This window comes from Ceratotherium simum, chromosome 1 (genome assembly GCF_057802395.1).
Source record: "Ceratotherium simum simum isolate JZ-2026a chromosome 1, ASM5780239v1, whole genome shotgun sequence".
Classification (NCBI taxonomy): domain Eukaryota; kingdom Metazoa; phylum Chordata; class Mammalia; order Perissodactyla; family Rhinocerotidae; genus Ceratotherium; species Ceratotherium simum.
This window is the reverse complement of record NC_141900.1, coordinates 64,807,030-64,822,237: the sequence shown is the minus strand read 5'-3', so window position 1 is coordinate 64,822,237 and position 15,208 is coordinate 64,807,030. Positions and strand designations below refer to the sequence as shown.

The window sequence follows — 15,208 nt, the reverse complement described above, 5'->3', positions numbered from 1 at the left end:
ACCCATATGGAGGTGATAAAAGCTCCAGTGTTTACAAGGTTAAATGATTAGTCTTCAAATATCATGAGTTAGGCCCACCCACATATGCATTAAGTTTTGTGTATATGCTTGAGAGAGTCAAGTCTTAGCTGTAACTAGAGTCTGAAATACTGTCCTAGACATTGAGGTCATAAAAGGAAGCCATGGCAATCTAAGGCAAATCTCTCAACCTCAAGCACCTGCAGGGACAACGCAGGTACCAAACATGTCTGCGAAAGCCATCTAGGTCAACTAAGGGCATCCACATTCAGATTTTCTAAAACCAATACCCTGGTGGCCCTCTGTGACTCTCCTCTAAGGGTAGAATGCATACAGCTGAGATTAGAAAAAAGACATTTAATGAAAGTGCCATATCCTCCAGCAGAAAGATGTGAATAGCAGAGCTACAGATAAGAGAAATGTAAGTTTGATGGTTCTGCAGTATAAAGAATTCACCCAGAAAAGGTTAGGCTAAATCCTCAGAGTGAATCTGAAGGTTGATAAAGGCAAGCAGGAGAAATGTGAGGCAAAGAAGTCCATAAGGTAATTCCCAGTGGGAAAGATTTTCAAACTCTGGATGCCAGGGAGGAAGTTGTCATCCTGGCCTTTACTGGAGCTAAGAAAGGGCACATCCAAGGTGCCAGGCTCATAAAGTCATGAGGCTAGAAAAGACCAAGAGTTTTTTATTCTAAGATGTTTATCCATCTGCAATTTAATAGGGAACATGGTAAAATTACACACACTCCTGCCTTTTAATACCAACCACTAAGTCACTTCATCTTCCTAGGCCTTAGTTACCTCAGCTGTTAACTGAGGGAGGTGAACCAGATGATTTCTGAGCTCCTGCCCAAGTATTAAAAAAAGATCATGTCTCTGAAAAATGCTTGTATGCTTATGTTGTTCTGTAATCCACCCCCTTCTAATAAACCACTTTACCTACACATATTCTGAAACAACTATTATAGCTAAACTAACATTGTAAATTTCACAATTACTGGCTTCAAGCAGAAATAACTCACAGTATTTCTTATTATCTCTGTGATAATAATATCATGTTACCTTTGGAGATAATAAAAATTAAACACAAAACAAAGATAAATCTTTAATATATTCCGCAAAGAAAAGAGACTCTGTGTAACTGTTTCTGCCCATTTCCTCCCACACTGCTAGACCAATTTAATGCAAAAGAAGGTGAGATCAAGAATGGCTTACACGGGAGGAAGCTCTGGCTAGAAATATATTTGTACCATTGTGGTCTGTGTGGTCTGGAGGGAAGCACAGTGGGCTAGTGGGCTAGGAGTGGATTCTAGACCTAACCCTTCCGGTAACCATGTAATTCTGAGCAAGATATTTAGCTTTTCCTAACTCGGTTTTCAATTTGTAGAACAGCAATAATTGTACATGTTTCATCTACCTCAAAAATGTGCTAAGTACAAAAATAAGTGCGTGAAAAATTTGGGTTCTAGGAAGAAAAGGTATTATAGGGAATAACAGAGCATGTTAATGACAAAGAGCACTGATTTAACAATTTAAAAAAACTTACTGTCATGATTATTAGATCAGGACAAGCGGGAGGGAGAATCACTCGACCAGAGCTGAAAAGTGGGTCATCGTTAAGTAAACGCAAGCCATTATGATCGCGACAGTTAAGCACAAATACCTCAGCCTCAGTCCCCCAATGGAATGAACTCAGCTAGGCTAGGCATTAGAGGCACAATCCTGGCTTATAGATGCTGGTTTGTGAACAAACACATTTTCCATCTCCCTGTATTTTTCTTCATTTCTCCCTCCCTTCCTTCTCTTCCTCCTTTCTTCTCCATCTTCCCTCCATACATTCAGAAACTTTGCATCAAGGGCTTATAGGGGGAACAGCCCTTGAGTTGCTTCCAAATCTAATTACTTAAACAAATGACTAAAGTTCCATCATCAACAAATGTGGCTAAGGGAGCATCTGTTCTCTCCAGACGTCCAGGTCTTTGCTCACAGCAATGTCACTGCGCCCCTAACGGCTGTTCCCAAAGAGGCTCTGACAGGGACGTGGGGAAGAGAAGGCAGGGCTGCCAAGGCCTTGCACTGACAGATACACCAGCCAATCAGGGGGCTGATCCCATCACTTTTTAAGTTTTCTCTTTTATGTCATTTGTCTTTCTCCTTCAAGCATCCTTTGTTTTTCCAGTTGGCAAGGAAAGAGGGAGAGCCATATACTGAGTGCTGATTATAGTGAATATTTTTCATTTACTATCTCATTAAGCCTAAATATTTATTTCTTAGGAAAATAATCCTGTAACAGTGAGCAGAAGATGGACGAGTAGAGGCTGAAGGAACAGTTAGGAGGATGTTTACAAGGGCAAGATGAAGAAGGCCTAAATTAAGACAAAAAATATTAGAACTCTTTCTACGTGGAAAGGCATTTCTATTCTGAAATGCCATATTAGAAATATTTCTTTGGAATAAAAGTTAGGTCCTATCCATGTGTGAGTAAGGTAAAAAATATTTCAAGTCATGGAATATAGAATCCCATGACCACAAACCAGCTATTCCCCACCTCAAATTTAGAGGCTGAATTATACATGTATCCATAATAATGAGAATAATTATAGCTTGAATTTTTTGAGTTTCGCTGCTCCAAGCATTGCGCTAGGTACTTTACAAACATCTAAGGCCCTGGCAACAAGGGAGGCATTATTCTACCCACTTTCAAAAGGAAGAAACTAAGACCCTGGAAAGTTAAGTAACATACCCGGGGTCATATAAGTAGTGAGGGCTAGAGCCGGGACCCAAACGCTGATCTGTCTGCCTCCAGAGTCTGTGCTTATTGGATTATGCTGTGCTGTCTCCATGTTTACCTCTGTAAGTGTTTGCTTGCATTCCTTTTTATTCCGAGGAATGCTGACTAAGGGGAGAGGAAGCAACAGGAAGAGCACCAGCATGGGGCACGGGGCACAAAAGGCGTGTGAGACGGAAAAAGAGAAAACCACACCACTTCCCGCACGATGGTCCTTGCTTTAGGAGGAAATAGATGCTACAGCTGCTGCATTTAATATAGTCATTGACTTTATGCTCCTTGCTGCCGACATAAAGAGAGACACTAAGAAGACGGAAGCGGGACTTGGGAGCTGCTGCCTCTAAGGGACCTGAGTGCAGCACCATTGATGGTTCAGCCCCTCTGACTGTGGGAAGGGGTGAGCTGGATGCCCACCGCCATCACTGGCTGCCCATGTAGGAGCAAGCTGGATCTCTCCCATCCTGGCCCATAGGTGCCTCAGCCCTGAAGCCTGCTCCTGTCTCCTGATCCTCAGTCTTTTTCTTTGTCTCTTCCCTCCCATTCTGATGACCACAATCCAAGCAAACAGCAGAAGGGACGGGACTCATCTGGATTACATTAGCTGCTTGTATTATGCTGTTTACATTTATGAAATATGGTATGGCGTGATCACATTTAGTAAAACTTTTCCTTAAAAATAGTTTTATTCTTTAATCTGCTTTTTATTGGATAGAAGCAAAACAAAATGGATCATCTATTTAAAAGTAAAAGGAAGAAAAAAAGACATACCAGTCTAGAAATGTCTAGCAAGAAAACCCCAAGAATATTTATCCAAGTGGTTACCCTGGGATATCTGAGGAGAAACGTGAAGCAATTTTCTTGGCAATCATCCCTTTAAGATGAAATATAAACCCCAAATACAACCACAGGCACATTCCTTTAATTTGGGAAAAGTACAGTTGTGTTTGGGGAGCATGGATGAAGCTCTTACCTGGCATGACCATGGTCTGTGAAGCCGCCACATCAGTACTCAAGCAGAGACGTCCACCTTTGGCTAATCGATCGCAGAGCAAGGTGATATGTTTCTTCAGTCGGCTTGTGTCTTTGGGCATGCTCAGTTGGCTGCTGAGGTTCAAAGCCTGCTCCTTGGAACTCTTCGATAGGCAGGTCTTCAAGAGGTGGGAAATAGCAGCATCCACCGTTTCTTCCCAGCCCTGCACGCAAATGCCAATTTTGAATTTTCGCAAAATGACAAATGAGCAAAGTAGGCACTTTACTGTTAACCAGGTTATAATACCATGTTTATGTCCAAGTGTTGGGAACTTGCTAAGAGGTTGGTGTCTGGAATATTTCAGACCAGCCTGGTTTTGAATTTTAGCTCTGTCAGCTGTTTGAGTTTGAGCAAGTTACTTAATTCCTCTTAGCCTCATCCTCACCTACAAATGAGGATACTCATAGCCTGTACCTCCAAGGGTTGGGTGATTAAATGAGATGGTATATGGGAAGCATTTAGCCCTGCACCAGGCATGAGTAGTTAGTAACAATAATAATCACCTCAGGTGTAAGTATGTTTGATGTTTGGAAGCTGAAGGTGCCAGGATTATAGTTCATTTTGCCTTATCTTTCTGCTGAAGAAGAACTGGCCAGGACAGAGAGGACCTTTGGGTATCTTGGGGGAAACTGGAATCACGAGAGAACCCTGGTATCTCTCGCACTATTGGTCCCACAGCCTTGGGGTTTCACGCAGAAACCAGGGGAGCTTATTTCAAGAGGGATTTTGTGACACACAAGCCTATCTAGTCCCATTCACTGCCCAAGTGACAAAAAGTGACACAAAGTGAGGAAGCGGGCCATCTACCCCACTTTTGCTGGGAATAGTGTGGCTGTGCTGCAGTGAAGACCTCGAGATATGCAGTGTCACCTTAGCACAATGAAGGCTGCAATTCCAGGAACACTGATGCTAGGCAGGGCCCTCAGCATTGTCATGGAGGGCACCAGGGACAAGCAGGAGGAGGCACCACCCTCAGGTGGGTTCAGATAACAACAGAACAGGGAGCAGGAGGAGTCAGCTTTTGAGCTCCCTTTGGACAGTCCCAGAGATAACTGGGGAAGATTCTGATGGGGGTCGGCAGGTCCTAAGAGCACAACAGGGAAGCGTGAGTGAAATCTGGGTATTATTGCCAAGGTGACTTCATTTGTACCCAGAGGCTGGTAAGACCTAGAGTACCATGGGGCTGAGAATCAAAGCGAAATTATAAAGGAAGACACTGAATGAATTTATTCTCATAGAATACTGCAGAATAGTCTAAGCCACTTATATAAGAGGTGAGAAACCTGAGACTCAGAGAGAAGGAGACCCTGGGAGACTTTACTGTTAGTAACACTCCATCCTCAACCTTATCAGTTGAGCCACCTTTCAAATATGCAAATCAGATTAGGTTACTCATAAAATTCAACTCCTAAATCCAAATGCTCAGTTAAGCATATAAAGCACTTTCTGCTCCAGCTCCTGCTCCATTTTATTCTCTTCCTATTCACCTGCAGCCACACTCTCCCCAGGCCTTTGCACGTGCTCGGCTCTCTCGCTGCCATGCACCGTCTCCATTCTTTACCTGGCCAACTCCCACTCACGACTCAGCTCAGGCACTGCCATCCAAGGATTACATTTGTGGGCCCTCCTCAGGGCTCTGAGACCTCACGCACCCAGTTCCATCACAGCACGTCTCACCCTGTGCTGTGGTCACTGCATGTCTATTCCCCATTACAGTGCCTGGAGCTCTCCGCACCCTTGCACTGTGCTTGGTAAACAAAGGGTGGTCAAGAAATGTGTTTGCTGGACAGAGAGATGGTGAGATATAGAACCAGGATCTTAGAGTTGGGAGGACTTTGGAGAGCTTTCATCCAGTCTTGTGGGATTTTCCCAGGATCCTTTATACAATGGCAACCATCTGCCTGCATGGCTGTCTTCATCATCCAAAATAACTACTGTTGGAGGTAGTTCACGCCTTTCAGGGATATGTGTAACCAGCAGAAAGCTATTCCTATATTGAGCCAAAATCTGCCCCATTGACCCTTATTCTACCCTCCAGAGCCATGCAGAATAAATCTAACCTCTCTTCTACATGACAGCCCTTTATATCTGTGAAGACAGCAATTCTGTACCCTTTCCTCCAGAATAAACATCCCCAGTTCCTCCAGCTCTTCCTTATATAAACATGGTTTCAAGTTTTCTCTCCATCCTGACCACTTGTGTTTGAATGAGCTCCAATTTTAAACACTTAAAAATTTATATAGCTAACTAGAGAACCCCAAACTGACCTCAAGACACCAGGCTGGGGACAGGAGTGCAGGGTAGGACACGACCGTCCCTCGCGTTTACTAGGAATTCTCCCCGCCAGCCTGGCCTCTGGTCCCCGCTGCTCTCTTGGCAGCTGCACCACACTCTTGATTCACAATGAGTGAACAGACGACTAAACCCCAGGCCTTTTCCTCACTCTCCACATGTCTTCCTTCTAGGCTTATGCAACTGGTTCTTTAAACCAAAGTGTAGACTCTATATCTATCCACTAGAGAACTTCCCACTGATTGCCAAAATCAGGATTTTTTGATAGATGCCTGACCCATAATAGATGCCACTAGATAAAGTAGAAAACAAATTAATTACTTTAAAATGATCTTGGAAATCTTTTCAAGAGATGTCAAAAACTGTAAAAATAGCTTCCTACCCCAAACCACTAAAGAATAATAAACCACGAGTTACTACAAAGACATCTCTATACAACTATCAAAATCTAAACCAGACAAATATCTAAAATTGAATTCTGTTTCAATAATAAGGGGAAGAGGTAAATTAAGATAAAATAGTAACCCAGATGTCATTGAAGAGGACCTATTTTCAAGTTGCTTTTGGAACCACTGATAAAGACCTCTAGAGTACAAAGAGGAAAGATCCTTTGTATATAATTTGGCATTTGTGTGCTCTGTGGTCATTTCAGCATTAAAACAGTTCCTACTATTTTATAGACTATTTGTCTAAGCAAACTACTGTTTTCATAAGTAGGTTACAGCAGCATATTAGATAATTTAAGTAGATATGGCATTTAGTTAATATAGAGGCACTACAGAATTTCCTTTCCTACAGCCAACTTGCAGATCAAGTCAAAAACCATGTCATGTTCAGGTATTTGGCATGGGTATTTCTTTAATATAATGAGGCATGATGCTAATATTTTAGAAAGATTGCTACTAAAATACAGCAAATTATTATTTGGAGGGCCTAAATTGCTACATAAACTCAAATATGATAATAAAAAGAAATATTAATGAGACAAAAGAAAACCCTTTGAAATGAGAGTTTCGTTAAATAAAAATGCAATGTGATAATTCACTGATCAAACATGTAGCATCCTTACCTGATGAAATGTGAAACAAAACTATGTGGAAAACCAGAACCTCAAGTGTGAGAAGTATCTTAAAGGTAAGGTATTTCAACTACCTTTTTGGCATTTGAAACCACCACCTTTATTTACAGCCCTTAAATTGATGTCTAATATTCAGTTTTAATGTCTACCCACACACACACACACACCCCACAAGCACAGAACTAACCTTTACCCTTTAAAGATGAACATCAATCGTACTAATAATTTTGCCTCTTCTAATTGTGAGAGCAAAAGAAAATCTTAATTTTGGGAAAACAGTGCTAAAAATGTCCGAAGGGGAAGAAACTACTACGCATGTGCTCCTCAGTGAGAATTGATGTGATTTTAGTTCTCAAATCCACAGCCTAACTCTTAAAGTCCAGTTAACTCATGTATGGCTTTTAGAAAACAACAGCAGGAGTGAAGTTAAATAAATGTGTGAATAAATCAATAAATAAGTTTAAATGTACTCGTTACTCTTTTATCTTTTTCACAGCCCTTGTAAAGAAGAAATTAATTTATTTATTGGGTTTTTTTTTTCGTGCTTACTTTATCTAGTCTAGTATATTATAATTGGGGTTTTCCTTTGTTCCCAAGGTCTAGGCTCTACCCCATGTGGTAACTTCACTTTTTTCTTAGTCCTTCTACCTGAGCCCCTATAGTGGGAGCCTACTTAAAAGGTCACTCCTTGATGGACTGGGCTGCCTCGCTCCTGCCCAAATCCCCTCCAAGGAAGTGGACCCAACAGCTGTGGCCCCGCTTCCTGACTTCTTCAATCTCAAGGTACCTGCTCCATGCACCCTCCAGCATGGCTTCCCAGTTCTCTGCCTCCATGTTTCACTTGCCTGTGTGGAGGCTCCTGTATGCCAGACTGGTCCTAGATGTCTCTCTGTACCAGTGTGATGCCCCATTTCTATGGGCCAGCTTTTTAAATTCAAGGCCTTGGCCTCTCCTAGTCTGTTCCTCCTCCTAACTTAAGTAACCGAGTTATGCTTTTTGCTATCCAGAGACCAGAGAGGCCTGGCTGAGCTTCTGACTTCTCTGCTCTACCTGCCCTGCTAGTCTCCACTGGTCACTATGTTTAAATACCAGTATAAGCAAGTGGCTTATCAGAAACAGTAAGAAGCAGAAAGTTTGACCAAGTTTATAAAGTTAATTTCCTAGGTTTATAAAGTTAATTTCCTAGAGTATCAAAGTAAACAAACAAAAAAATAAACTAAAAGAGTATTCTCACGCCACCTGTGAATTAAAACAGCAGAGTTGGAGATAGCCACCTCTAGGCTTCTGGGTTCTGACTTAACCTTATTTACTTCAACTGCTCCTTCACCGTACAACCTTAGATAAATCACTTAATCTCTGTAGGGTACACTTGAGGTCTCCGTAAAACAGGAATAACACTATTTGCCATGCTAATCTTACATGAATGGTAAGGCACTCTGAAATCTTAAGTGGAAGATACTATGGGATAAGCACATATACTCAATCCTACTTTTTTTAAAAAATCAGAAAATACAAATACACATTCAAATCCAACGTGCAAAGTAACATCTTTCAACTTTTATTCAAACAAATTATAAACTTCTGCAAACTCATGTTTATAATACAAACACTACCACATTCTTAACTATAGCAGTATAGGGAAAAACCATAAAATGCCATGGTAGCATTTATTACCAAATGTGCACACAGTTAACTCTAAGGGAGAGAGAAAAGGTAAAAAAAGAGATCTGTCTAAAGGAACAAATAGAGGTTGTGTAGTCATAGCCCAGGTTCCAGTGTCTTACATTATACGTTTGAAAGTAATAGAAATTTTACATCATATTCATTTATCTGAAAACTTGAATAGATGTAAAGGATTCACAATGAAAAGTCTTTGGTATTTATGACTGATCCACAGAGCCTTAAGGTTATTATTACTTTCTATTGTATCATATTATACTTAGCCAAGAGAAGCTAAAAATAATCACATGAAGGGACATTGTAAACCTAGGAACAAATAAAACTTAGTACTTTAGTTGTAAATTATATATTTTGGAAGACATAAGAATTGTTCAGCATTTGTCTAGGTTCAGATTATTTTCAAAGAATAGATTGTATTCAGTGAATCTCCCTTTCATGCAAAGCAGAGCTCAAAATATTGAGCTACTTACCTTTAAAAAGTAAAACAGCTCTTTGAACTGAAAACAAAATAAAATAAAATTTTTTAAAACGAAACCAAGCTGTATGGCCTATATGGTATCTTAATGAGTTTAAAATTATATTCAATGGTTTTAATTTAAAAAAAGCATTGAAAAAATCTGCTTTAACTTTTTTAGTCCATCACTAGTAAAATGAAGCACTCCCTAATATCATTCTTTTTTATTTTAAACTGACGTGACTTATTAGACTTTTGGAGTTCTCTATTTCTTTGTCATGATTCAAAAGCTGTAAAAATGTAATTCAGGTTTCAACCAAAAGTAGAACAGGGTGCTGGGCTTATCAACACTGTTTTGTGAAAAAAGAAGCACACTCCTTCCTACTGGATGAAAATCTAAAGCCTCTCTGACTAACAGAAGTCAAGGGAGCTTCCTAGAGTTTAGCCGCAATACAAGCAGAAAGCACAAGGTTGCTTCAAACCAACCTACTCTGATCCTGTTTTTTTAAGGTTATGTTTTGCGTTTGACCTGTACTCCCATTTCAACCCCAAAGCTTTAGACAGAGGAACACAAAATAGATTACCCAAATTATCATGAAACTTGATCCTAGATAGCCATATTCAGTCTTAAGACAAAACAAAATATTAATGATGTCCCACAGAGCCAGTCGTCTTGACTAAGCATTAAAGTTTGCTTCAGCCAAAAGCTTCCAGTCACACACCCTATTCAGAAGCAACTTAACAAAAAGATTAAGACTGAAAAGTCAAATTGATAATGAAGATTCCAGAGGAAAGCTGCTGCTGGTGATGGTAGATTAGATAATTTGGACCAATTTTCCCACTAACTAGAAAAATATATATAAAAATCATTTATTTGAAGGTACAGGAAAGCTAACAAGATAGTGATGACCAAGATCCAGGGGACAAGGGAGGTCCAGGAAAGTGAGTCCTGAGTTGGACGCTGCTTTTCCCGCTGAGGTCATTAGCTCAGGCCTAACATGCAGCACTGACCCTTCACTCATTCACCATCTCATGGTAATGGACCTATGCTTGCTTAAATATTTCCACATAAGAGGCAGCACGGGTCATGAAAAGTGCATTGGATTAGAAGTCAGAAGACATAGGCTGAATTGTGGCCCCTTTCCTTATAAGCTGTAGGTCTCCGGAAAAATTATTTTAGCTCTCTGGGTCTCGGTTTCCTTATCAGTTAAAAACCAGAAAAATAATTTCCCTCACCAGGTGCCTGTAGATTTAATGTGACATATTTAGCAGTTGTAGGTAGTTAATTCTATGCTATTATTCTTGCTTATGCGAGTTCTCTCTAAAAGTTTTTTTCTGGGCTGGTTGCCATGAATAATAACAGCAGCAGAAATAACAGCAAGAAAAATAAAAACTATTTAGGACGTCTTATGTGCTAGAAAATATGCTAAGAATTTTACAAATATTATTTCAATTACAAATATTAATATATTATAATTAATTATGGTTAATTCTTACCATTATTCTGTGAGGTAAGTATTATAACTTCCAATTAAGGCTCTAGATGTAAAGTATTTCACCACAAATGACACAATTATTAAAAGTGGGAGAAGTAATGGGATCTGGGACTGTATGGCTCTAAATCCCACGCTCTTGACCACGATGCTACAGAGCACTTCTTTCCCATTTCATTGTGCAAGTCTTTCAATCCAACGTCTCAGATCATCTTAGGCTTCTTTTACTAAAGTGGGCTTTAGAAAATATCATGTGTGGTCTTCCCTCAGAAAATTTACGGTCACAATTAACATATTCACAGAACCAAAATTTAAATCAGGTTCTTTATCCAAGTGAATAATCTGTATATAATTAAATGAGATTTTACTGTTTAATCAAAAAGCACTATTATCTGTGCCAGTTTGGGTGGGTCAGTTTTAGAAGAGTTCAGCAAAGCTGTTAGCACCTGCATACACTACTGCAACTGACCTCTAGGAATGGCCTTGTGACACCATGTCCTCTGGAAACATAACAATGGTCAGACTTGACTGATGAGTCTGAATTACAGATGCTCATTTCAGGGACTCATGATTGAGAATACTTAGAGTAGCCACTCCTATTATGGAATCATAAGACACATAGTCACAGACTTCCCAAGTACCCACATATCTGACGGAGTCTGGGGAAAATTTCATTGAAGCTAGGACAAGAGAAGAACCACGTGAACAAACTAAAGGCATCAACTCCTCCCCTGACATTGCTGTGTTCTTAACAATCTCGAAGAACAAAGAACGACCAAACTCAGGAAAAAATGTCCAAAAATATATAAAGCACTGATTTAAGTGTAAAGTACAGGATCCTTTTCTTTCTGTTTTTCTCTCCTCCCTTTAATTAGTCTGGATTACTCAGGACCACTCAGAAGCTTCACTATTTTAAGATGCACCTACCTGCTTCTTTCTTGGTCAGGGCCACCAATGGATCTGAACAACTCCAGGAAGGTCCACATACTAGATTTCTAATTCTATTTTCTTTCAAATAGAATTCAAGTCTGGAGAAAAAGTATCTAGAATGGTATCTGAAGTGACTGAGCTGCACATCATTCAATGTTAGTGTCATTTTTCACAGCGATCAAGCTAAGATAACATAATACAGCAGCAAAAATCTCAAAGTTGAATAGTAATTATTTACAAGATGGTATGTTTATCCCTATATTGACCCTAATTTCAAATGTCTTTGTCCATTTAATAAAGCACTAGTTTGAGTCCATAGATAGTCATTTATTTATTTCAAAAATATTTATTTAGAGCCAACTGATACAAGACATTACACTAAATACTGTGAGGTTATGGGGCCGGCCCGGTGGTGCAAGTGGTTAAGTGCGTGCGCTCCGCTGTTGCGGCCCGGGGTTCTCCGGTTCGGATCCCGGGTGCGCACCAATGCACCGCGTGTCAAGCCGTGCTGTGGCAGCGTCCCATATAAAGTAGAGGAAGATGGGCATGGATGTTAGCCCAGGGTCAGTCTTCCTCAGCAAAAAGAGGAGGATTGGCAGATGTTAGCTCAGGGCTGATCTTCCTCCCAAAAATAAAAAAAATACTGTGAGGTTAAAAACAAAAAGTGAATCAGATACGGATCCTACCTTGAAGAAGCTTACATTCAAGTGATAATATAAGAATGTATACAAAAATATAATAATGCAGAATATGAAATGTATCTAGAGAGAGGTACAGGTAAAGTGCTTTAGGAATGATTTTGTTTTAGCCCTCCCTTCCTAGAATAACATCAAGAATTATCTGTCACACAAAAAAAACTATTCATGGGGCCAGCCCGGTGACGCAGCGGTTAAGTGCACACACTCCGCTTCGACAGCCCACAGTTCACAGGTTTGGAACCCAGCACGCACCAACACACCGCTTGTCAAGCCATGCTGTGGCAGAGCTCATATAAAGTAGAGGAAGATGGGCATGGACGTTAGCCCAGGGCCAATCTTCCTCAGCGAAAAGAGGAGGATTGGCATGGGATATTATCTCAGGGCTGATCTTCCTCACACACACACAAAAAAATGTTATTCAAGATAGAAAGGTGTTTGTGGTTGTCTACATAATAAGGTAACTTTCCCTAAGTTTTGTGCAAAAATCAATTATATAGTTTGAGTTCATTTTAGTGCTATGTGAAGCAAACCACAATCAATTAAACTTGTCAGCATTTTCTAGTATAGAATTCAGCACAGGAAGATATAAGTACAAAACATTAATTACACTTATCCTTGTTAAAGTAGTCACATCAGAGAAGAGTAAAACTTCAGTATGATCACCTAGTCAAAAGTTCCCCCACTGAGTCTGGTTGTTCATTTTTGTGAGACCCCTTAGTTTGGGTTCAAATCTTGCCTCTGCTATTTTCTAGCTGTGTGACCTTGGGCATATTTCCCCATCTGTAAATTGGAACCAGTCGTCCTGAGATAAGGATTTGAGTGCAAGTAGTTTATCTGAGAGCTGATCCAAGAAGTGCCAGTGGTGAGTGGGGAAGTGAGAAGGGGGGAAGCCAATAAACTGCTGTGCTGTCGAGCAGTTACCATTATAGGCAACTAGTGCAATCCTGCTGGACTACTCTGGAAGGTGGTGTATAATGTACCTCAGACTTTCCTGGACAGATGGACGAGGGAGCTGGGGTATTAATCTACCAACTCCCATCAGTCATTGACCAAACACGGTGGCTGTACAGCCTCTGCCAAACAGGGAGAGTCTTCAAACAAAAAACTGCAGATGCTCACAATGGATGAATGGATAAAGAAGATATGGTGTGGTGTATACACACACACACATATATATATACAATGGAATACTACTCAGCCATAAAAAGATGAAATTTTGCCATTTGCAACAACACAGATGGACCTTGAGGGTATTATGCTAAGCAAAACAAGTCAGACAAAGAAAGCCAAATACTGTTTGATTTCACTCATATGTGGACGATAAAAAAACAACAATAAACAAACACATAGAGACAGAGAGTAGATTGGTGGTTACCAGAGAGGAAGAGGGTTGGAGGAGGGCGAAAGAGATAAAGGGGCACGTGTATGGAGATGGATGGCAACTACACTTTTGGTGGTGAACATGATGTAGTCTATACAGAAGTTGAAATATAATGATGTACACTTGAAATTTATATAATGTTATAAACCAATGTCATTTCAATAAAAAAATAAATTAAAAAAAATACTGCAGATGTTCAGCGGGTAGAAGCTCTTGGAACGGTGGGAGGTGAAGAGATATGAGTGGAGTATGCACAGCATCTGCTACAACCCCCTACTTCAAAGGGACACAGTGAGGATTAAACGCGGTAATGTATGTAGAGTCCTTGGCCAATGCATAGTACATGGTAACGCTCAAGAAAAGTTCATTTTCTTACATTCTTTTGAATTATGGGAGGCAGGCTTAACTTGTGTGTGTGTGTGTGTGTGTGTGTGTGTATTTAATGCCTCTCCTTTTTTCTCTACAAAACGGGGAAATCTTCTAATTAGTGAAGCTCATTGGACTTGGTTCTGAGATTGCTAAAAAACTATATAGAAAGGTTTACAACCTTGAATTTAGATCCAGTCGGTTAGAGATCAACTACCCACTGCAACTAACCACTGCCATTAAACCACAGAAATTAGATTTTATTTCAGAGGAAACTAGAAAGTTGCACCACTCTAAATGCAGAAGGTGAAGCATATTACTGCTAACAATATCAGTGATTTCATCCACATATTGTTATTCACTGCGGTGGGAGAGAAGATCTGTGTTCCTGTGGTCCTCATAAATGACATTTCAGTGAAATCTAAACTTAGAGTTCATAACTACGTTATGCAATCTGCCAGATTAAAAGCGACAGCACTAGAGACTCGATCTGCATCACTTCTCATAGTTTATTTGGGCCTTTCCCTTCAAAAACCAACAACTGGTCAGATTTTTCCTATTTATATGAAATCTGCTTCTGGTCAAGGATGCCAGCTCTAAGATGAAAAGCCAAGGCCTTGTCATTTTCTGTAACTTCCTGTCCCCAATTCAAACCACTCACAAATTCCCTCTTCATAAAAAATGACTATAATTATAATTCTTTTACTCTGTGCTTACAGTAATATTCCAAGAATTCGAGAACATTTTTTTTTCACATTTTAACATCCCTGAAATAGGGATATGTCTTATGCTCAGTGGCATCTAACAACTGCTGGCTTCCAGGCTCCAGTCATGCTATCGTTGTCACTGCTTGTGTGTGCACAGTCTTTGTCTGAACTGTTCATACTATGCCACTTCAACTGACATATGTGCAATGGTCATGCTCTCCTGTGGAACAGACTGTCATTTAAAATATCTTTAAAAATTACATTATGACTCATCATTGAATAAAAAAGTCGTGTGC

General features: G+C 40.1%; 1 protein-coding gene across 4 annotated transcripts in view; it reads right to left on the bottom strand.

Annotated features, from left to right (window-relative positions):
• The window catches only part of BBS9 (Bardet-Biedl syndrome 9), a 444,049-nt gene that overhangs the window by 64,319 nt on the left and 364,522 nt on the right, over positions 1–15,208 (bottom strand). For all 4 annotated transcript variants that reach the window (XM_087429458.1, XM_087429462.1, XM_004418838.3 and 1 more), the window contains one exon: positions 3,774–3,996. In XM_087429458.1, coding sequence (XP_087285584.1) covers positions 3,774–3,996 — 223 coding nt within the window. The remainder of the gene's footprint in view (positions 1–3,773; positions 3,997–15,208) is intronic.